The sequence below is a fragment of the Neltuma alba genome, unplaced genomic scaffold (assembly GCF_004799145.2).
Source record: "Neltuma alba isolate B1F8T4 unplaced genomic scaffold, ASM479914v2 tig00010575_pilon, whole genome shotgun sequence".
In the NCBI taxonomy this organism is placed as follows: Eukaryota; Viridiplantae; Streptophyta; class Magnoliopsida; order Fabales; family Fabaceae; genus Neltuma; species Neltuma alba.
Genome location: NW_021635440.1, coordinates 171516 through 193428, shown reverse-complemented (window position 1 = coordinate 193428; position 21913 = coordinate 171516). Strand labels below are relative to the sequence as shown.

General features: G+C 30.5%; 1 protein-coding gene and 1 pseudogene across 1 annotated transcript; one reads left to right on the top strand and one right to left on the bottom strand.

Annotated features, from left to right (window-relative positions):
• Positions 1–866: 866 nt before the first annotated feature.
• Positions 867–3298, bottom strand: LOC114757174 (F-box protein At4g35930-like; annotated as a pseudogene).
• A 15975-nt stretch (positions 3299–19273) lies between these two features.
• On the top strand, positions 19274–21585 carry LOC114757172 (uncharacterized). The gene is made up of 2 exons (XM_028946177.1): positions 19274–19706; positions 21005–21585. The coding sequence occupies exons 1-2, from the start codon at positions 19274–19276 to the stop codon at positions 21583–21585; spliced, it is 1014 nt and encodes a 337-aa protein (XP_028802010.1).
• The last annotated feature ends 328 nt before the right edge of the window (positions 21586–21913 follow it).

Genomic DNA, 21913 nt, shown 5'->3' with positions numbered 1-21913 from the left:
TGAATGATCTTTGGCACAGCTCCATGATTTGAACCTCTCCATTTCACGAGGATGAAAACTCTTTCCATGCAATGTTTTCTAAGGCAGCCTTGCGCTCTCACTATGCAATTAGATACTAAGCTTGGGCTTCTTTTTCAAACTACTGTCGGTTTGCAACATATGTTCACAGATAACTACTGTTGGTTGGGGGGGTTGCCCATTAGAAAAAAAGTCACAATATCTATGCTCTTTGCACATAAAATTTATAAAACATTTGTACTTTTTATATGAAAAATTTATTAGGTCCTTCTCACTAATAAAATTTTAATGAGAAACGAAACACTTTCCCAACTTTCTCGGAAAAATATGATTCATTTCAAGCTAATAGAACCCCATAATTTAGTTATAACATAATAAGCATTTGTATATAATACTATACATTATTATACAAAATCTGTAGAAAGACGTGCTATTAAGCTATGAACAATATAATTCACTTTAACCTTCATGTAACAACACATCCCACAATCTAGTCATCATAATATAATAAGCATTGTACATAAAGAAATAAATATTATCTTCATATTAATCATAATAGAACCCTAAAGTTCTCAGCAATCTATACAAGTGGTCAGTAACGATGAGTAGAATCCCTCTCTCCAAATCTAGCTGAACATAACTTGTTTTTTCCCCTCTATTATCTTGAAGCAAAAATGAAAAGTACAAATAACAATATCCAACTCAATATTTTGATAATGCAATCATGCCTTTTTTTTTTTTTTTAGCCTTTCTATTCTTCATTTTTAACAGCCAAATCACAATTAAGTGATAATTTTTCAGTGCCTACATCAGTGATTCAATTATGAAAAATGGAAACAGAAATTATATCGACTCAGAACGAAGTTAAATTTTGTGACTCAAAAAGGATAGCATTATCGGACCATTACGTGTCTTGAGAACCACAGATCATACAGAAAATGATCATATAATGTCAGCCGCAACCCCAATATCTAACCAGTCTCATCAACTGAGACATCTAAGACATCCACACCTACCAGTGTCCCAGGAGAAACACCAAAATTGCATCCTTGCTCTCCAGCTACATTCACTATGGGGCCAGGGGGGGGAAAAAAAAACTATACAATATATAAGGCACAGAAATATGAAGCAGCAGGGTTTAAAACAGAAGAACATCAGAGAAGTTTATTTTGAGCAACAGCCTGACATAATTCATCCTCATAAAACAGAGCTCTATTAGAAGCCAAGGATTTGCACAGGGGTTTTGGCAAAACGGATGGCACCATGCAATGTGAAGGGAAAGCTGACTCCTGAAATAGAACTGCTGCAACTTGACGCACCTCTGAAAACCTTTAAGCGAGAAGGTGGGCGTGGTGCATGTCTTGGTGCTTTAGGAGTATGGGGACTTGGAATCCTCATGCCCTTTACACTGCTCTTGCTACAAAAGTTTATAGTGATATGAAAAACATGCATAAACAATGCAAGAAAAGCTCAAATACAAATGCAGGACAACTACCTCAAAAACGGCCAACGTTCCTTTGGACGGGGAGTCATTGTATTTAGCATCTGTTGCCTAGTGCGATCTGGGGTGGTATAATTAAAGTGGAATTGCCTTGCAATCAAAACCTAACAAAAGTTACAAAATATCATGAACTTTGATCCGTTAACAAGATTTTGAACCACTTGTGCCCATCATGAGAAACAATTTATCAGATGATATATAAATAAGGGACAGCTACACAAACACTTACCGCTTTTCTAATTTTCTGTGAAACATGGAAGACTGCCCTTAGTTGGTCATGATGCAGATGACACAATATTTTAACCTAGTATTTTTTAAAATAAAAAAAATCAACACAATAGGAAGAAATGAGTAACACAAAATCCAATAAATGGCTATTGAGAGAGCGAAAAGCATACATGAGCTACTGAAAACACTATGACTAGAACCATCTATCTGGAAACAGTGACATGGTGGATTGAAAAAAATCATTAAAAACTGCATCATTTGGTTTTTATATCATTATGGTGAACCTACATAGCTTCTGGCAGAGAACCAAAAGCGTGATTGTGTACCTCTGTACAGTTGAGAGATGCATTATGGCTCAACAACCTTATCTTTGCCTTATAATAGAAACTGTGTCTGGCCCACGGGTAAATCACTCTCTGTCCTAGGTGAAGTGATTTAGATTGTATTTTGGCAACTGGTATCACTTTAATCTATATGCTATATTCAACGCAAGAAGAAGCCGGAAGCTAAAACATATCATTGATACTGACCTGTCTAGAACTAAAAACATCAAATGAATAAATAAACAAACGACAACAACACATTAGCATAATAAACAACCAACACTTTATCAGGAAAAAAAGTTATAGGAAATCCGTTCAAACAGCATAATAAGACTTTTATTCTATTTTTTGTGGCACTAATGTTAATATTAGAATATTTCTGAACACAACGTCTGTGCACAGTAAATTGTGAAGTACCAGAGAAATCCTTCGAAACAGAGATTGTACCGCAATATAAGGAGGCGCTAATGACAAAGAGAATGAATTTACTATACTTGATATAAACACACAATACAAATAAACGCATACCAATAAATCTATAGGAAGGGATTCAAGCCTTGATTCTGATTCGCAATTCTCAGTCCGAGGGGTCTTGGGTGTGCCAAAAAAGATATTCTGTTTGACTAAATTCACCGGCGATGACACCAATGGACTTTTGTCAGCAGCATTTTCTTCAGGTCCAACGTTATTCCGTGCTTTTCTAGAATGCAAAATGACCCCTCTTTTATTTCCAGTATCCGTACAGCACTTGGTAGACGAAGGAGACAATTTATTTTGCTGAAGCGGAACGAAAGCACCTTGCTTCAGAAGCTTACTTCGCGAGCTCCGCAATCGTCTTCTCGGTTTGAAGCGTTACTACCCTTCTCTTTGAGCGAAACCTTTCCCATGGCTCTATCACCCTAATTCCTGTATTTCCCACATAAAGCTTCAATCGGATGATGATCTCACGGTTTCATCAATTTACCCTGAAATTGCCCAAAGTAATTTGAAGTAAATAACTAATTGGTGCACTGAAAATAGTGGAAACAGAGAGTGTAACACAAGTGGAGCATAAAACCCATAAAACTTCCATGATTTGTGTGGGATCAGGCGATTTAGAAATTCAAACCCTAGAGCAATAACAGAGCAAGAAGGCACAAAAGATACCAACCTCAGCGTAGTTCGCAGAGAAATTGAAAATCCGCCGAGCAAATGGGAAGGTTCACAGGGAGAGAGAAGGAAATGGGGGGAGAGATGGAGAGGGAAAATCGACGGGCGCTAGGGTTTGCTCTTTATTTGAAATTGCTTGAGGTGCCCGCCAAATTTTCTAACAAATACGCTCATACAGTGAAAATATAAAACTAAAAATATAGAGCCTGTTTGATTTTTTATTCTTGAAAACTATTTTTGATTTTAAAGGTAAAAAATAAAAAAATCGTTTGATAAGTATTTTTCATATAACCTGTTTTTAAAATTGTAACTCTGATTTTGTTTTAAAATATCTAAAAATAAAGCTTTGGCCCCAAAAAAAACCATCAAAAAGCTATTTCTATTTTTCGTTTACGTTTTCACTTTTTAAAATAGCAGAGGCGATAAACTGCTCTCTTTTTTATTTATCATTAATTGCATCATTGTTTAGGCCACACAAAAAAATTAATTGCATCATTGTAATTATGTGGCAATAGGGTTTTTACCAAATAAGTTTTATTGTTTTCTTTCCTCTAAAACTGTCTTAAAATTATTGGCAAAAAAAAAAACTGTCTTAAAATTAACGTTATCATATAAATTTTGTTTTGTTTTGTGAAAGTGGTGTTTTAAAATAAATTTCAAAATGGTTTTTAAAAACAAGATCAGACATATGAGTATTTCCAAATATATAAAATCACTAATTTTTTTATAACTTAATTCAATTGAGTATAATATTGAAATATATCCATATTTTTATGTTTTTACATAAAATTAATAATATGAGTAATAAATATGGTTAATAAATTTAATAAATGGCCATAAAATTGGAAAGAACTGCGATGAATTGATCGAACACATAACAGATAATATGAATTCAAGTATAAATTTTAAGATCATAGAGATTAAAACAAAAGAAGTTCAAAAAACTAAAACTAAAAATATTGATTTTTCATGTATATCCAGATCCAGCTGTTCCATGAGCCCAACTCATAATCTTCATAGGATACCTCTGTACTTTCCTTTTTTTAATTCCCAGATCCTAGGTGAAAAAATATAATAAAATATATCTGTAAGGATCAGCGGCTCAGTCGGTAAATGTTTTAAACTTTTAATAGTTTTGTTTTTCAGAATTTTCTATTTTTCGCTCCTCAATTCCTTTTTTTTTTTTTGGGATCACATAAACATCTAAATTCTAAATTTTGACGTCTTTTACGGTTTTATTTTTTTGGCCGGTTTTCTTTTACGGGTTTGAAAGCTCGTATAGCAAGAATATTATTATTAACTAGTTTTAAAATTACATTTTTATTCTGTTTAAAGATTATATTTAAATGTCATATTTTTATTCATGAACAAAAAATATCAAGTTCAAGCATATCCGTATTGTTTATGAAGAATGGTGTAGCATTCCAGTTTTCTCTTTAGGATTTAAGTAACTTTAGGATTAGATTATTTGGTGATAATTAAAATTTACCATGTAATTATTTGAATAAGGAAAATCAAAATTAAATTAAATTTTTAGGAATATTTCAGATCATAATTTTAGGAGAAGGAAAAGGTAATAAAATTATGTGAGATTAAATAAAAATATTTAAAATATCATTTCAAAATAATATATTATAGTCAACTTGTTATTGGCTAAGTTTCTGTATAACAACAGCTGTTGTATCAAACAACGTTTTATGAGACATTGTATGATGAAAAGTATAGATCGTCATTGTGTTGAATAAAATTAAATAAAAGAACCAAGACCAAAACTTTGTAAGTAGGAGTGAAAATATGCCAATCTTTTCTAGGGTTTACATCCTAGCCTACTTAGGTCCTGACAAGACATGATCTGTTTAGCAAATAAGGCAGGTTTAAAGCCTGTTTAAAAGTCTACTTGCTTAAGCAAGCTAGGCTTTTTTGTTTTGAAGCCTAGCATGTAAGCTTGCATGACCTGTTTAATATATTATATATTTTAATTAATTATTTAATCAATATATTTATGTCATATGTTATTGTATGTTGATTGTTTTATTGTTGTATTGCATTCTAATGGGATTTTTTTGGCATTCCCATCACATTTAACAGACTTTACAATTTATTAAAATCAGGCTTTGTTTTAAATTTTAATTATATGTAGATTTTAAATATATAACATTAGAAGATGTTAAATATTACTTCCGGTTCTAATTATAAGAGCTAATTAACTAATTTGAGAAAATTAAGAAAATAAGTTAAGTTAGTTATTTGTAATAAATAGATGTTGTCTTTTCTAAAATATCCTTACTAACCAAATGTATTGGATAGAACTATCATTATTAGGAAGATTACCTTATAAAAAATGTATAAATATAAGAGACAAAGTGGATTAGAGTATTATATTTAGGACCAAAATAAAAGTCAAACGAGATTTTAAACTAAAGACTAGAGGGAGTATAAGCTTTAATAGGTTCAAAGCCTATTTATTTATGGCTTTCAAGGCTCAAATATGAAAAGGCCTACATTGTAAATAGGCCTTCAAAAAGGTTTCATGCTTGATAAGTTTTTTGAAGGCTTAGGCTTGAACCTTAAAAAAAACCTATATACAGGCTCAGGCTTTAAGCCCCAGTTGTAGGTTTAAGTCTATTTAGCTAAAACCCAACTTAACCTAGCTTATTTCCATCCTTATTTGCAAGCCCAAGTATTGTTTTTATTTCTTAGCTATCTTAGTTCCAACAATTCTTTCAGTTTCTATTTCAAAAGACAAGCTATCAAACAAATGTATATTTTCATATCCCGTATGACCTGTGATGGGTCACGTTGGTACTTTTTAAACCAGCAGACATAGAAGATGTCATCAATTTGGCTTAGTTTAGGTGGCAAAGCAATTTTGTAAAGCAATTGGTATGCTTCGAGAAAGGATTTGGAATAGCACAATGTACATTAGACTAGGCTTTCTCATCTTAATATATGTCAATCCCAATAACCAATGATATTTTGAGAAACACAACCCCCAACATTAAACTTTAGGCTCCTTTTTTTCTTATTTAAGTAGCTTTCTGCCTACTTTGCGCTATTAATGATTTCTTTTTCACAAATTCAATTTTTCTAGAGGTTTGATCTACTATTTTAGTATCCAAAAACTTTCTTTCTTCAAGCTCTAGCTAATATAAGAGTGATTTATACTTTCTTTCATACAAGATTTAAAAGGAGTCATTTGAATACTAGAATGATAATTATTATTGTAAGCAAATTATGCTAAAGGCAAGAACGCATCCCAATTTCCCTTAATTTCTAAAACTCAAGCCCTCATTATAGGGTTTGAATGGTTTTCTCCGTTTGACCAATTTGAGGGTGGTAGGGTGTATTAAGTCTTAATTTTGCACCTAATGCCTTTCATAAAGATTTCCAAAAAGTTGAAGTGAATGCTATTTGGCTCCCATGAAGTCTCAATATTTCTTGAATATAGAGTTGGACAAGCATATCTAATACATGAGAAGACTTCATAGGTAAGAACTATGCTGATTGTTAGTGTAAAACTCACCCAAACGGTAGTAAATTTGGTGAAAATAAAAATTTAAAGAAATTAAAAGTTTAAAAGCAAAAATAATAAATGAAATGACATAGAGTTAACATCACCATTGTTAGGTAGGAGAGAGAGAATGAATGGCACATTGCATATTATAGTGACTCGGTCTAATCCATTCAACCTATACCCATTCCTCAGAACAACGTCTGATAGTTTCCATTATAACTATAAAGATAGAATCGAGTTTTTGGTGTTTTAGTACATTCACAGCCACACACACTCATATTTATTTATTCTCCCAGCTCTTGCACCATCTAAAGTGATAATTATTCCCTTAAAATTTCACAATATTGAGTCAACTCAAATAATAAATTACATTATTTTCAAGAATATCACAAATAGAATAATACTTAAAACTGAAGAATAGAGAGCATGAACATTATGAAGGATTTTATTGAGTAATAAATGAATTAAGGGCCTATTTGGTTCAATTACCAAGAGCTTATAGATGATAATGCAATGCAATGCAATGAGGTGTAATGTAATATTCCTTACCATCAATATGTTTTGTAAGTTATTAATAAGATTTGGCCAAAAAAAATTATCTCTTATATTTAATCAATTAAAAATCAGATTAAAAGTCTAGAATGCGCCCAATCATAAGCACAAACAGGGATGCTCCTACACCTCTTTCTGCAATTGCCAATCCCCCTCCGTCAAATCCTTGCAAGTCACAACCTCTTCAACAACTCATAGTCCACCTCCATTTTTTGCGTTAGCTTTGTCTTGGATTTTCGAATTTGAAACATTTTCAATTTTATCCTCTCCATAATCTGACTATGATGAATACGAAAGAAAGAAACAAACCTACCTTGCTTTTCTCCGGACAATGCCTTCATCGTCTTTAGCTCTTAGACGCAATGCTGTTCTCATATGTCGTTTCAACATTCATTGTCTCTCACTTCGAAAACCCTTGTGCATTGCCCGTCTTGCACGAATTTGTGCTCTATTTGCATTCGAGTTCTCTCACTACCAGCAACAATTCCCTTTTTCCATCAACTCTTTCAGCCATGGTCTACACGTGATGCACCAAAACAACATAGATCTGGAGAGAGGGGACAAAGATTAACCAATTTGGAGGTAAAAGTGAAGTAGTGTGAGGAGATGATGATAATGAAGGGAAGAGATCAGGGAAAAGGAGGAGAGAGAGCGATGATAGTAATGGAGGGAGGGAGATGAAGGATAAAGTTTGGAGAGAGAGAGAGAGAGAGCGATGATGGTAATGGAGGGAGGGAGATGAAGGATAAAATTTGGAGAGAGAGAGAGCGATGATGGTAATGAAGGGAGGGAGATGAAGGATAAAGTTTGGAGAGGGATAACTTTTTAAGGGCAAATATTGTATTTTCACATTGATTACAAAGGATAAAATGGATATTTATAAGAGATTGCAGCCCTACAATGATCAATCATAACCCCTCCCATAGAAATGGATATTACCAAAAAATATGCAATTGATATTAACATTGTAATCCTTTTTACCATTAGTAAGTCTAACCAAGCATGCCATTTATGATAATGTAATAAGGATTATCATTGCACACCTATAATAGGGTTGAATTAAACGAGCCTTGAGGCTTTTGCAGAGTTCAGTGAGTGTTGGTCGCTATTAGTTGTTACCCTAACTTGAATGCGCTTCCATTTATACATTAGTGAAGCTTGGTAGCCTTTGGAGAAGTTAATCTATTTGTTAGAAATAGCAAATACTTCCAATTATAACTTTTAATAGAAGGTAATTTCAAGTAGTTTGTTATAATTATTATGTTGCATCTTGCATTACAAACTCAAGGTATGGAAAAGATAACTTCCAGTTATTTGACTTAAAAAAAGGTAACTTCCCATTATAGGTTTCAGGACTTGAGTTATCAAGATAAGACATTTAAGAGGAGACAATAACTTGAGTTGTATTTGTATAGAGAATAATAACAAGTTATGAAAATCCTAATAAGATTGTGGTCAAATTGACTTGAGTTATATCATGATTCAAAAAGTCAAACTGGAACAGTCAACCGGCCAGGCGCTAGGTCCAGTTTGCCCCCTAAACTGGGGCGAAACTAATGAACCCAATGCAAATCGAGAGTAACTGGGGTAGCCCACTGGGTTGAGTAAGTTATCCAGGTTACTTTTTTAGGGGGAAAATGAAGAAGAGATTGATGGAGGCTAAGAAGAAACAATGCCTGAAAGACAAAGAAGAAAATAAGGAACAAGAAAGAGGGATACAAAGTTGAAGAAGAAGAAAAAGAAGAAGATGGAAGACAAAGAAAAGAGAAAGATAGAGATGAACGGAAGGGAAGAAAAAAATAAGAGTTATCTTAAAAAATTGGGTCTAAGAAGTAAAAGTAAAGAGATTTTCTGCTCATAAAAAAAGATCACCTTCTTCCTCAACAGCGCCTTACAGCACTTGCATAAGGGACTATTCTTTGGTCGTGGAATAGAGCTGCAATGGCAACATTTTCTGCTCTTTAGTTAGTTCCATTACTAGTGAGGACAATCTCAGAATGATAGACATGATGTATGTTTGAATGTTAAATACAATAGTTTGTAGAAAAGAAGAGGAGTGGGATGGAGAGAAGCCGAGGAGATAAGGACTTTGAAATAAAGAAGCTAAAAGGATGATTCATGACTGACGAGTGATGGGACATTTGCTTGGAAAAAGGAAAAAAGGCTTAGCAAATGTTTGGATCGTCGTTAGAGGAACCAAACGTGCCTTGGAATTGACAAAACTGTAGTTTGGGGGTGAGTTGGGGTTTGTGGGTTTGGATTGACGTTTTATCCAACCAACTTTACTTTAAAAGTTGGTTGCATTGGAAAGTTAAAATTTTTAGCTTTTGCAGCTGCATCGCCAAGAGAGAAAGCAAATAAGGATGAAAAGAAAGATAAAGGTATTTAAGTAAGTTCTATCTTATCCAATAATTTGATGTTATTTTCATTAATAATTTAATTATTTTTCATTTATTATTTTTTTTAAAATTATCAAATTATATACATGTGATATACTATCTCAAGTCCTTAATATAAAAACCAATGGACTAATTTGAACAGATCATAGAAGCTAAATAAATTATTTGATTATATCATATGTTACATCTCTCTAAAATATTTATATATATCACTAGATTACAAATAAATTTATAAGTCAAGCAAATTAATTCAAAGAAAATGATACCTTTTTCAATCATTTTACATTTGAATTTACTTTTTTCATTGCTTATCTAAACAAATTTCAGTTTATCAAATTGACTTTTATAAAAGTCAATCCAAATATAAATCATATTACACTAACTGACTTTTACCTCTTGTTTGGATGGAGAGAAAATGAGGGAGGAAAGAAAACTAGAAAGGAAAATGAGGAGAGAAATGAGTTTTCTCTTGTTTGGATAAGGAGAGAAAAGCGGGAGTACAGAAAAATAGGAAAAAAAGGAGGTGAGAGGCTCACATCATTTTCTTCCCAACTTTTCTCTCTACATATAGAGAGAAAATGAGAAGAAAAGTCACATTCCTCGTATACCCTCCCTCATATTAGGTGAATAAATGTATATTTTGCCTTTAATGCAATTTTTTAATTTTATTTATGGCTACTTTATAATTTAGCAAAATTATCTCACTATAGTCAAATTTTAAACCAACATATAAACTCTATTTTTTCACATTTAATATAATACTCGAAATTCATACTAACTATACACACACACACATATATTTCTCCATCTCTTTTCAACTTTTATAATAAATTTTATTATTTAATTATAATTTTAAATTATATATATTCTATTATCTTCTTTTGTTATATTTAATTTAAAAAAATTATCCACATTTATTTTTTCTATCAAAAATAACATTTTTCACTAAATTATTTGATTTTTAGATATAATAATATGATAATATATTTTTATTAATTAATCTTATTTTAAATTATATGATAAAATTAATGTTCATATAATTTTTTTGTGATATTTAATTTGGTTTTAAACATAATATATTTTGAAATAAGGGTATTTTAGTCATTTATATTTTTTTATTTTCTTTTCTTTTCTTTATCCAAACAATATGGGTAAATAATATTTTCTCTTTAATTTTTTCTTCCTCAGTTTTCTTTTCCTCATTTTCTTTTTTCCAACTTTTCTTTTCATCCAAACGGAACATTAATGATTGGACTATACAGTGGTTCAACATGTAAGCATTTATGATTTAGTATTGGAACTGACCGAACTGTACAATTTTTTTATGCAACTATTGTGTTTTTATTATTATTAGCAAAAAAACCCTTAAAATTATGAAATTGCAAAATGGGTACTTGAATTAACAAATTGCTTGAAGGTTCTGGGTTTTAAATGTGAATTATAAAATGTTAGGGAAATACCAAAATACCCCCTTTTTTTTAAAAAAAAAAAAAAAGCTCTCATTCTCTTCTTCTTCTCTTTGTAGAACCAACGAACCTACTAAGGGGTATTTAGATGAAACCAAACTATGGTTTGGAGAATAGATTCCTCAGAGAATAGATTTTGTAAAAAAATGATTCTGATAAATTGAAAGTGTTTGGATAGTTGTTATCAGAAACACTTTTATATGTGTAAATTACTAAAAAAAGCATAAGTTAATATGATAAGTATATAAAAAATAGATTTTATAATATATTTTAATTTGAAGGAATAAAATTGTTAATAATATATTTTTTATGAACATAATTATTAATATATAAGATAATATAATTAATAAATAATTAATATGTGTATATATATTTATAAAATAAAAGATTAAATATGTTTATAAAAAAATAATTGAGGGGTGTTAAAGTTATATTATTGTTGAAATGTATTTTGACAAGCACAATCATACTCTCCAATTTGAGCCAGAAACAGAATAGATTCACTTTTTCTGAAATCATGGTTTTGAGTCTCAAACTATGGTTTTAGTCCAAAACCATTTTTTGTTTTTTTTTTTTTTGTGGTGTTTGGCAAATCTAGGACCCAAACCGTAGTTTGGGTCCCAAAACCATAATTTTCTATATTATCCAAACACGCCTAAGTCAACATCAATTTAATTAAGAAGATTACTTGACTGTTTGTAACATATAACTTTCTTTCATGTTTCTCTCAACCCACTGATTCGCAACAACAAGCAGGTCACAAAATTCACCGCAATTCGTTGAGGATGTATCCTTTGAAGCAAAGGGAGGTTCAATTTTCAGATCACCAATTCCTTTAGGTGGACCAATGCTGCTTCAAGTTGCATTATGCATCTCAATGGCATCGTTTATTTTTTGAAATTGAAAAAGAAAACTCCAAGAGAACTAGAAGCTGATCATCCAATTAACAGGGAGGAATAGAAGGAAAGAGAAGGGGATGAAAAAAAGAGAAGAAGGACATTTTGTTTTTTCTTTGGCATTTCATAATTCATATTTTAAACCTAATCTGTGGCAGTAATTTTGTGAATTAAAGAACCCAAATTACAATATTATACATTCGAAGGTCTTTTACTGCAAATTTTCCTTATTACTGTTATTTGAATTTCGGTTTTCATCTAAAATAATCATCATGTATTTTAATTTATATATTATTTTAACTATTACTTGTTTGACTTTGAGTTAACCCGATCTAACCTATGCATCTTTGATCTACTGTCTTGACCAGTTTGATTTTTAGTCCTTTAAGTTATATAGAGATAACTTCCAATTTTGTCGAAACAAAGAGTGAAAATTTAAAGTGAACTTGGAGTTTCAAGTAAGATCAATTTAACAATGACTTTGATTTGAGTTATCCATGCCTAATTTGAGATAGGTCAGCATGCATTAACCCTGTTTGGATTAGCGGTAAGAAAAGTAGGTTATTTTCAATTTGATTTTTAGAAAAATTAGATTGAGTAAAAGTTAGATTAGTTAGTATGATTTATGTTTGGATTAACTTTTATAAATAAATTAGTTTGAAAAAGTAGAAGATGTTGGGATTATAATTGGATAAGCAAGTTTACTTTGTAAAATTACCAAAATGGGTATGACTTTTATTAAATAATGAAAGATAAAAAAAATTGATTTACATAATATAATAATTTTTAATTATTTTAATAGGAAAAAGTCAAATTTAATGAACAAAATATATTTATATCAGAAATCTGTAAAAAATTTTGAGCCAAATAATATTACATAATTAATTAAATGATACACTTGTGTACAATTTATGTAAATATAAAATAAAAAAATTTAAAAATTATAAATATTATATTTAAAAAAAACTATGTTAAAACAGGCGCGCGCACACAAATATATAAGAGGAGACTGATAAGTCGGGAAAAGCATGTCACAACAAAATAAAAAGAGAAGATGGAGGTATAAGAGGTGCAAAAGCACGATGAAAAAGGTCAAAAAGCAATAAGAAATAATTTCACATAATCGCATGATTATAAGCAACTTTTTGCCACAAGTTAAATAGGTAAAAAGCTAATCCTAACAATACTCATCTCCTCCAAATGTGTTTATAAGCCTAAAAAAGATTTGGATTCTCTCCACTTCTTCTCCCATTCTCTTCCCCTCCACTATGTTTTTTGGCCCTTCACAACCATTGGATCAAAACTTCAATGGTTCATATTTAATATTTTACAACATTTTATAAAAATAAATATAATTATAAAAATAGATAAATAAATTTAAACTGTTAAAATCTAATTTGAATAGCTCATATCTACAGATTGTTATTACAGAGCAAATTTGTCAGTTGGACTAAAATTTGGATTCTCTCCACTTCTTCTCCCATCCTCTTCCCCTCCACTATCCTCTTTTTCCCTTCACAACCATTTGATCAAAATTCTAATAGTCCAGATTTAACATCTTATAAAAATAATATTATTAAAAAATAAATAAATAAATTTAAACTGTTAAAATCTGGTCTAAACAGTTAACAGCTGTAATAAAAAAAAGTTGAAAAAAACTTGCTCTGTAATAACAGTATGTAGATATGAACTTTTAAATTAGATTTTAACAGTTTAAATTTATTTATCTATTTTTATAATTATATTTATTTTTATAAAATGTTGTAAAATATTAAATCTGAACCATTAGAGTTTTGATCTAATGGCTGTGAAGGGCCAAAAAAGATGGTAGAGGGGAAGAGGATGGGAGAGGAAGTGGAGATAATCCAAATGGGCCAAAAAGCCACTTTTTTATGCTCAGATCATGGTACCAAACAGACACATTGACTCAAGTTTATGCAAAAGATGACTCCGTTGTGAAGTTTCATAGACAAGACAACATAGAACTTTCGGTTTTCTTGAAGACAAAGGAGTAACTCTAGCTATGATGAATAATAATAGTAATTATTAATTATTACTTCCAGTATTTAATATAAGAGTTAATTAACTAATTTGAATAAATTAAAAAAATTAGTTAGATTAGTTATTAGTAATAAATAGGTGTTGTTTTCCTAAAAACATTCTTACTAATTAAGTGTATTGGTTACAACTACTATTATTACAAAAACTATTTTGAAAAAAATAAATAAATATGAGAGACAAAGTAGATTGAGATTTCATATTTATGACCAAAATAAAAGTCAAATGAACTCTTATATTAAGGATTGAAAGTAATATTAATTAACAAAAGAGATACAAATATTAAAAAAATTAGTTAAATAATTATTTTTAACAAATATGTATTGATTTTTTCTAAAACATTCAACTATGGACAGTATAACTATTCTTTGATTGAAATCTCCTTACTGTGTGTCATCAATAAAAAAATATGTTGGAAAAAAAGTTATAAATTTAGAAGATAAAATAAATTGAGGTTTTATATTTTGAATTACAGCAAACCCCTTACCTAATTCTTATATTTAAGAGGCTTTTTGACTGGTATGCCATACACAGTAAAAAAAAAAACCAAATGCTACAATTTCAAAAGTATTTACCAGTATGTTATATTTAAAATCATTCTTGGTAAAAATGATTTTTAAATTGTATATAAGTTGTTCTTGCCAATAATGATTTGTATGTTATCTGACAAAAAGTGAAATTATTCGATGATTTCACTTTTTGTCATTTTATTTTTTTAAAATCAAAAAGTAAAATCGTTTACGCAAAAAATGGTTTCACTTTTTAACTATAATATTTCCGCATGTAAATCCCTCTATAATTTTCTTCCCAATGCAAATATTCACTTCTCTCACTTGTCAACTCAACTCATCCCCCATGCAAACCCATAAAGCTACAACAAATGTACATGCTTTTATATATTCTATTTTTTTAACTTTGGTTGTTTGCTTTTTCTTCTTTCATCTTGAAGTTCATTCTTCTTCTTTTTTCTTTATGTAGTTTTTTTGCTCCTCCTTCATTGTTCGTAGATTATTTGTTTGTAAAAAATAAAAAATAAGTTTAAGAAATAGAGATTTTTTTTTCTTTTGTTTCTTCTGCTATTTCTATAATTTTATTTATATTAATTATTGATTAATATATTGTTTGCACTATATAGAACATGCCAAACCGACATCTTTTTAATGTTAAAATTCTTTCTTGTGATATTATTTTAATAAATAACAGATCATGGAAATTTTTTAATTTTATGTATACATATAGTATTTATACGTTATAATACATATTTATTATTTTACTATTTTTGTAAAATTTAATTTAATAAATATCAATTTATTGTATGAAACTAAAAATATAATTGGGTTAATTTTTTTTGGACCAAAATAATTGGGTTGAAATGAAGGGTTCAAAAATAAAGATTTCTTCTCTAATTTTTTTTTTCAAGAATATCCAAGTAAATATGGGAAGTTATAATCACTTTAGTTGAAAAGGAATTGGTCATGCTTATTCTTCAAACTTATTCCCTCCAATACAGTTATAAGTGGGAAAACCTTTGATTCAAAGCAGATATGTCATCATCGATTCAAAAATGCAAAATAGCGAATAGCAGGAAAAAACCAAAATGAAGAAAAAAATTTTTATGAGCATCCTTTATTCTTTTTTTTTTTACTTACACTCTGTTTTTACCTAAAAAAACATATGAAAGCAATATTTTGCTTAATGTGTGTAGCAAACTTTCTTACTTATTATTTTTTTTGCCAGCTTCCCACTTATTATATATACCATACATTTGATATTTACGGTATACATATAATTATTTGTCAGTTTTATCTTACTAAATTTAAACTCTTGGAAAAGTATACTTTCATAAGAAAAAAAAAATATGAACGTACTTAAAAAAGACTAGAACATATATCAAAATCTTAATATCTTAAAATAATATAGCATATGTTAGTTTTACTGTCAAAATAAAAACCACCTAGCTTAGAAAGAGTATAAATATTTTAGATCGTTGAACCCACCACTCACCTCCTAAAAATTAGAATAATAAAATATTAGTTTGTCGAGGGTAGTAGGGATGAAAAATAAAATTCTATGTTACGATTGCAAATTTAAAGAGAGAGAGAGAGAGAGAAGAGAAACAACATACACATGGTAGCAATAAAAGAGCTTGTCAAGTGTTTGGAAGTAAGAGTAAAGAAATAACAAAGTTAAAAAACAATGAAAGCGGAGCAAATAAATTATAGAGATGAAGATGAAGAAAAATGAACTTTAGGATGAAAGACGATAAAGCAAAAAAACAAAGTTGAATAAGTAGAATATATAAAGGGAAAATTACGTACAGGTCCCACAGAAGGTAATTTATTACTCTGAGGTCCCACGAAATGTCAAAATCACTGACAGGTCTCAAGGGACCTCAGAGTAATATTTTCAATTTGTAAAATGACATTACTGCCCCTCATATTCCAAATTCACATTTGCTCTGTCATTGCGATTTACAACCTCAGCAGCGACTACAACAACCTAATGAGAGGGCGTTAACAACCCTAGCAGTATCCGTTAACAACTTATTTTATAGAATCATATAACCTCCACATAAAAGTAAATTATAACCAAATAGTATAATACAACAACTTTAACACTAAAATGGAAGCTTTTTATATCATTAAGAATTTTAACTAGATCCAATAGGATTATAGTAATATTTTAATGCGAAGATCCATTTACAACCTCAACAGCGACTATTAACAACCGAATGAGAGGGCATTAACAACCTACGCAGTATCCGTTAACAACTTACTTTATAGAATTATATAACCTCCGCATAAGAGTAAATTATAACTAAATAGTATAATACAACAACTTTAAAACTAAAATGGGAAGCTTTTTGATATCATTAAGAATTTTAACTACACCCAATAGGATTATAACAACATTTTAATGCGAAAATCCATTTACAACCTCAACAGTAAGTATTAATAATCTAAGGAGAACTGTTAATAACCTTAGCAGTGTCTGTTAACAGCTAACTTTATCGGATAATATAACTTCTAACTATAACTAACTAAATTATAACTAAATAGTCTTAAAGTTAATCTTATATAGTTGTTAGAGGTTATATTATCCTATAAAATCAGTTGTTAACAGATACTGCCTAGATTGTCAACAGCTCTCTTTGGGTTATTAATACTCACCATTGAGGTTGTAAATGGATCTTCACATTAAAATGTTGCTATAATCCTATTTGGTTTAATTAAAATTCTTAATGATATCAAAAAGCTTCCCATTTTAGTGTTAAAGTTGTTGTATTATACTATTTGGTTATAATTTACGCTTATATGGAGGTTATATGATTCTATAAAGTAAGTTGTTAACGGATATTGCTTAGGTTGTTAATGCCCTCTCATTCGGTTGTTAATAGTCGCTTTTGAGGTTGTAAATGGATCTTCGCATTAAAATGTTGCTATAATCCTATTGGGTTTAGTTAAAATTCTTAATGATATCAAAAAGCTTCCCATTTTAGTGTTAAAGTTGTTGTATTATACTATTTGGTTATAATTTACGCTTATATGGAGGTTATATGATTCTATAAAATAAGTTGTTAACGGATACTGCTTAGGTTGTTAATGCCCTCTCATTCGGTTGTTAATAGTCGCTGTTGAGGTTGTAAATGGATCTTCGCATTAAAATATTACTATAATCCTATTGGATCTAGTTAAAATTCTTAATGATATAAAAAAGCTTTCCATTTTAGTGTTAAAGTTGTTGTATTATACTATTTGGTTATAATTTACTTTTATGTGGAGGTTATATGATTCTATAAAATAAGTTGTTAACGGATACTGCTAGGGTTGTTAACGCCCTCTCATTAAGTTGTTAATAGTTGCTGCTGAGGTTGTAAATCGCAATGACAGAGCAAATGTGAATCTGAAATATGAGGGGCAGTAATGTCATTTTACAAATCGAAAATATTACTCTGAGGTCCCTTGGGACCTGTCAGTGATTTTGACATTTTGTGGGACCTCAGAGTAATAAATTACCTTCTGTGGGACCTGTACGTAATTTTCCCATATATAAAAGCATGTACATTTGCTGTAGCTTTATGGATTTGCATGGGGAGGATAAGCTGAGTTAACAAGTGAGAATATTTGCATTGGAGAGAAAATTGCAGAGAAATTTGCATGTGGGAATATTACAGTCTAATCATGAAATTGTTCTTCATGTGAATGATTTCACTTTTTGACATTAAAAAATAAAATAAACTGCCAAAAAGTGAAATCATTCACATGAAGAATGATTTTATTTTTTATCAAATAACAGATAAATTGTTCTTGGCAAGAACAACTTGTGTACAATTTCAAAATTATTCTTGTTAAGAATGATTCTAAGTATAACATATTGATAAATATTTTTAAAATTATAGCATTTTGGTTTTTTTTAACTGTGTATAGCATACCGATAAAAAACCTATTTAGTATTTAAGACCAAGACACATAGTAACATTTTTTATAAACACGTAAAAAACTTCAGCATATCACTTCATTTAGTCCTCTAAGATATAATTTTTGAAAGTGGCGTAGTTTTATTTATAAGATGTACTTAAACAATATCTAAAATTTTAATCAATCTTTTTCATTTTTGTTTTTTGTTACGCACATATTAATTATATTATTGTATTAATTAATTTTTTTTACATATTTTTCTACTTATTTTCTCTCATTTACTCTCCTTTCATAAATAAGATATTTTAAAAAAATAAAATAATTTTTTATCTAGTAGTCTTAGCTAATTTTTATCTACCAAATTTAGATATGTGTTTTTTTAGATAATCTCAAAAAAAAATTTTGAATTTCAAAATTTTAAATCAATTTGTTTACTATATTTTAATGATAATTGATATATTTAAAAAATAAATTACAATCATTTTGTAGTTATTCCTCATTTGAGATTTAAAATTTTAATGTATTTTTTTTGGGAATTTCTTCCCTTTTTTCGCCAACTAGTTATTTGTATTTTATAATCTACCTAAATTGATTATTTATGTGTTATACAAAAATCTGAGTGATTTTTTTCTTTTTTTGGGTACAATCGGAGGGGTGTCACTGAGTCTCTATTTTTGGATTCCAAGGAGTCCAACTGATTTCGCCTTTCTCGCATTCACAACCCCTCCCTGTATTTCTCTATCCATCTCTCATGGCTTCCTCTTGGCTTTGCTCTCCCAAATTTCTAGCCTTCATCATGGTCCTCTCAGCGATACCAGTCAGCATAATCATTTCCTTGGAGTTATCGAATCCCCCCACGCACGTGTACTACTACCACAGCAATGGATGGTTCAGAGAATGCGGCAAGTGGGACGATCAAAATAGGCGCTTCATCGTCGGTTTCGTGGAAGGCGGAATCGGTCAGATTCCGGTAACCGGAGTGGAAAATGAGGTATTAGAGGAGGTACCGGTGGTCAGAGACGTCGACCTGGCCGGAAATTCAACGCTGGGCATTTTCATCGACCGACCAAGGAATAGACTGCTCGCAGTTCATGCAGAACCATGGCGAAATCGCTACTCAGCGCTTGCAGCCTACGATTTGCAAACGTGGAAACGATTATTCCTGACTCAACTCAGTGGCCCAAGTAAAGCTTTTTATTCTTGCGATTCTTCATATTAGTGCCCCTGACTTTACTCTCTCCGATTCCTCTTCTTGGCTTCAACGTGTTTTTAAGGGAGATATTAGATATCAGGATTATGGTTTTGCGACATTTCAGATAAAAGATTTGAAAAACAAGCTCAAACTGACCAGAAGCTCAGTGAAGAATCGTCTTTCGTTAAACTAAAATTTTTTTACAAGAGGGCAAAAAACTGAAGAATATTATAAATGTTTCATTTAATTATGAATTTACGTCTTTTTTTTAATTTAAATATTTCTCTTACTTTTAGTACTATTTCTGGTCGTTCTTTTGATTTTTATTTTGATTCTAAATATAAATATAAGATCCTAATTCTTTTCTTATATTTGTCCATTTCTTCTTAAGTCCTTCTAATAATGACAATTCTAACCAATATACTTGATTAGTAAGAATATTTTAAGAAAAACAACATTTATTTATTACAAATAATTAATTTAACTTATTTTTTTAATCTATTCATACTAGTTAACTAGCTTTTATATTTAAGACTGGAGGCTGTACTATATATAAATATTTTTATATGTTTTAATTCAATGTAAGAGATAGATAAATTAGTTATTTGTGATAAATATGTTAGTCTTCATAAACCATTCTTTTCAATTGGATGATTGGAATTATTTCTTGGTGAAAATCTTTTACAATCATTAGGAATGTTTTGTGAAAAGATAGAAGACAAAGTGAATTGAGATATTATTAAATTCAACATTTCAACTAATTTTTATATTAAGAGCAAAAAATAGTATTATGTTAATTATAAGGTTCAACTCTTAACTACTTCCATGGGATGGTCTTTAGTGCCTTATAAAAATAAAAATCCTCTGACAATGGAACTTTGGATGTATCTTATTGGTCTTAAAAGGGCATGGGACGTGAATCATGGACTAGTCCGCTTGAGAAATGATTCTTTAGATGCAGCTAAGCTTATCAAGGATGGAAATAACAAACTTCATGATAAATGAAATTTAATTCTAGAAAGTCATATAATGCTTCAGCGATATTGGTTTGTTGATGTTCAATACATTCTACGAGACCAAGTGCGCTTTGGCAATGCCCCTCCATTTGATTCGTTTAGATGATTTCTATTTATTTGTTTTTCAATCGTAATGTAGAGTAGTATTTGCAGCTTTTTTTCTTTATTAAAAAGAAACATGGGTCCTCTGATCCATATCAGATGGAGCTTGATATTTCAGAGGAACAAAATCAACCATTTTTTCTTATCAACATTTGTTAACCTTATAATGTAGGTGACGAGAAATCATTAGCGAACGATGTAGCAATTGATCCACAAGGTAACGCTTATGTAACTGATGTGAAAGCCAGTAAGATTTGGAAGGTAGGGGTGGAAGGGAAGTTGAAATCAATCATCAGAAACCCACTGTTCAAGGCAAAAGAATGGTACAAGAACCTGGGCTTAGGTGCATTAAACGGCATCGTTTACCACCCAGATGGGTTCCTCATAGTGGTTCATACATATAGCGGAAACTTGTTGAAAGTTGACTTATCAAAAAGCAATGAAGAAGAATACGAAGTGAAGCTGATAAATGTGAAGGGAGGGTCTCTCACTTTAGGAGATGGTCTGGAATTAGTGTCTCAGACTAAACTTGTGGTTGCTGCGAAGCATCCTACTGCGAGATTACTTGAGAGTTTTAATGGCTGGGAAACAGCTTCTGTGGTGGCAACATTCTCAGGGCTTAGGCATAAACATAGGTCGCCAACACCAGTAACTGTGAAGGATGGTAAGGTTTATATCAATCATTTGCTTGGGATGGGGTATCCTAGAAGGAAGCATGCTTTTGTTCAAGCAGATCTTGGCGAAATAGAATAATTATAGTATTTTGCATGTTATGAAAATGGATTTATATTTCCTTTTCTCTTTTTCCAATATTAGGTTGTTGATATAATTAGTCCATCCTTAACGGAAAAAATCTTGATTATTTGTCCCCTCTGGCGGCCTGAGCCCTTACGCCCCACATCGGATAAATTTGTGTGCCTACAAAAGTAGGATGGTCCGATTGTTTGGACACAGGAGTATTCAATTTGTCTTGTCTCACTTGTCTGGTCCTGATCTCGAGAATTTGGAACGGGATGGGACAGGATCCAAAAAACAAAAATTCAGGATAGGATGACTATGGGACTGGATAGAATGATATCCA